Source organism: Bison bison, unplaced genomic scaffold (assembly GCF_000754665.1).
Source record: "Bison bison bison isolate TAMUID 2011002044 unplaced genomic scaffold, Bison_UMD1.0 scf7180017864492, whole genome shotgun sequence".
NCBI lineage: Eukaryota > Metazoa > Chordata > Mammalia > Artiodactyla > Bovidae > Bison > Bison bison.
Genome location: NW_011495051.1, coordinates 5,798,604 through 5,800,920, shown reverse-complemented (window position 1 = coordinate 5,800,920; position 2,317 = coordinate 5,798,604). Strand labels below are relative to the sequence as shown.

Sequence of the window (2,317 nt, the reverse complement as noted above, 5' to 3'; positions counted from 1 at the left end):
TCCCAGCCACACTGATACCCCCGCTAACCCCAGTCCTCATTCCCCCACCTCTGGCTCACCCAGATGACTGAGGGAGAGGTTCAAGTCCTGGATGAAAATGTGGACGGAGCCTTTGGGGATCCAGACGACTTCCTCATACCCTGGAGAGGGGAGTTCAGGTGTCACAGGCTTGGTCTGTCCCTGTACCTGCCTGCCCACCCCACCCCCCACTCCTGGTCCCTGATGACAGCAGGTAACCATTACTGTGCTAAGCGCTTACAGAGAGGCCCACTGTGTCTCTGGCTCTGTTAAGTAGACACGTCATCATACCCACTTTACAGATGACAAAACTGAGGCTCAAAGAGATGAAACAGCTTGCCTAGGTTTTATAGCTAGGAAGTGGTTCAGCTGGGATTTGAACTCCAACTTTCTTACCTCTCAAACCACTAAAATGGTCCAACCCACCCCCACCCTAAGACAAGCAGCAGGACTGAGCTTTGGGCAGAGGGAAGGGGGTACCATGGGGTTCCTGAGCCATATACGGTGACTTGATGGTTTTAGCAGTCAGAGTCAGGTTGCAGTGGGCTCCATCACTTATGACCTGGATGATCCTGGGCCCCTGTGGACCCTCTAGCCTTGCCCACCTGCATCCCCCATGCATACTGGTTTAACTGCCTGTCCCCTGGACGCCACACTTGGGCTTCAGTGGCTGTTTGGGTCCTTAACACTTTCCCACTCTCACCGCCCCCCAAACACTCCCTGGGGTCTCTTTCCTTCAGCCCAAGGCTGGGAAGCCCTCGACTTCACCACACCCTGCAGCTACCCTTGCCCCTAGTAAGCTTTGTGGTCTGGCACAGACAGCCCCTCAGTCCCCTTGGAGAGTCATGCTCCTGGCTCCTCAAGATGGCATGAGACCCTCAGGATGGGGCATGGGAGAGATTTAGGTACCCACCCCCTGGGATGCTTTCAATGTGAAGGTTTAGGCACCAGAGCCCAAGCCAGTTCCTGACTGTGACCTGGGGCACTACTCCTGAATCTTTTGGGGTGAACTGTGCCCCCAGCTGCCAAATGGGGGAGTGTAGGAGAGAAGCTGGGGTCTCTCACCAGTCCCAAGCAAGGCTGGGCTGAAGACCCCCTCGATGGTCTCGCAGGCACTCCCGTCACCCCCGCACACTCGGCACTTGTCCTCTCGGAGGTCGGAGCCCAGGACGCGGTCGCAACCTACGTGCTGGGAAGGGCAGTGGTGGGGGAGGGGGGGTCAGGGAGCCGCCTCCCACCTCCAGCCACCCGCCTCCCCTGCCCTCTCTCTGGGAGTCCCCTCCACCTTGCACTCGCCGCTGACACAAATGTCCACTGTGTCCGGGCGGCAGGGAGTCCCGTCCACCACAGCTGCTGCCCTCTCCGTGTAGAAGTTGAAGCCTTCTGCTAGGCATGTGAGAGAGCAGGCCTTCACGCCCCCTGGGGGGCACAGCCCCATTAGACCAAAGGCCAGACCCCAGACCCAACGAGGATGGGCAGGTTGAGCAGAGGAAGTGGGGTCCCCGCTGTATAGTGCAGGCACTCATGGGCACTCTGGTTCCTTGGGAGAGGGGCTGCTCAAGACAAAACCCATGATCCTGCCTCCACCTGCAGCTGTCCCCCTCCACTCCACGACCTTCTCAGTTCCCTGCTCACCTCCCCGGTATGTCTTCCATGTGTAGAATTTTCCACGAAAGGGGACGCTGTCAAATTCAGAGCACTGCATTTCCCTGAAGTCCTGGGAGCCTGGGGGACAGTCCTGGGGGGCACCAGAAGGGAGAAGTCAGGAGGCCAGGTACGGAGTATGGGGGGATGTAGTTAGGGCAGAGGCCCAGAGGCTGGAGAACTCATGCTCTGAGACTGGAGGCAGGGAAGCCAGGAAGGAGGCCCGAGGGACAGGTGCCTCTGCAATGGGAGTAGGTGACTCACTCGAGTTTGTGGGCAAGCTAAGAATGACACCTGGGTTTCTGGCTTCAGACCATGGGGCCTTTCTTGAGAGAGCGGGCCTAGAAAGGAGTCAAGCACACTCTTCATGAGCGTGTGGGACTTGTGGCTGGGAGTTTTGGACAGGAGACGGTGATCCCTGGTCAGAAAGGAAAGCAATGAAAACCTGGCCACTGGATTGGCAAGGAGCACAGGGTCAGCTTTGGAGCAGGGGTGGGGCTTTGGTGGGGAGTAGAATTGGGCAGTAAAGGAAGGGGCCCGTTGTGGCTGGTGCGAGATGCATCTACTGCAAATGTGTGAGCTGGAAGGAGCTGGGACCCAGGACAGGTGTGGGGAGGGCTCAGAAAGGAGCGGGTGGCCGCTGCAGGTTCCAAAG

General features: G+C 58.3%; 1 protein-coding gene across 1 annotated transcript in view; it reads right to left on the bottom strand.

The window, feature by feature from the left end:
* The window catches only part of ADAMTS10 (ADAM metallopeptidase with thrombospondin type 1 motif, 10), a 19,412-nt gene that overhangs the window by 4,347 nt on the left and 12,748 nt on the right, over window positions 1-2,317 (bottom strand). The window contains exons 13-16 of the mRNA XM_010828474.1: window positions 1,654-1,777; window positions 1,304-1,437; window positions 1,084-1,207; window positions 60-140 (exon numbers count right to left, since the gene is read on the bottom strand). Of these exons, the coding sequence (XP_010826776.1) occupies window positions 60-140; window positions 1,084-1,207; window positions 1,304-1,437; window positions 1,654-1,777 (463 nt within the window). The remainder of the gene's footprint in view (window positions 1-59; window positions 141-1,083; window positions 1,208-1,303; window positions 1,438-1,653; window positions 1,778-2,317) is intronic.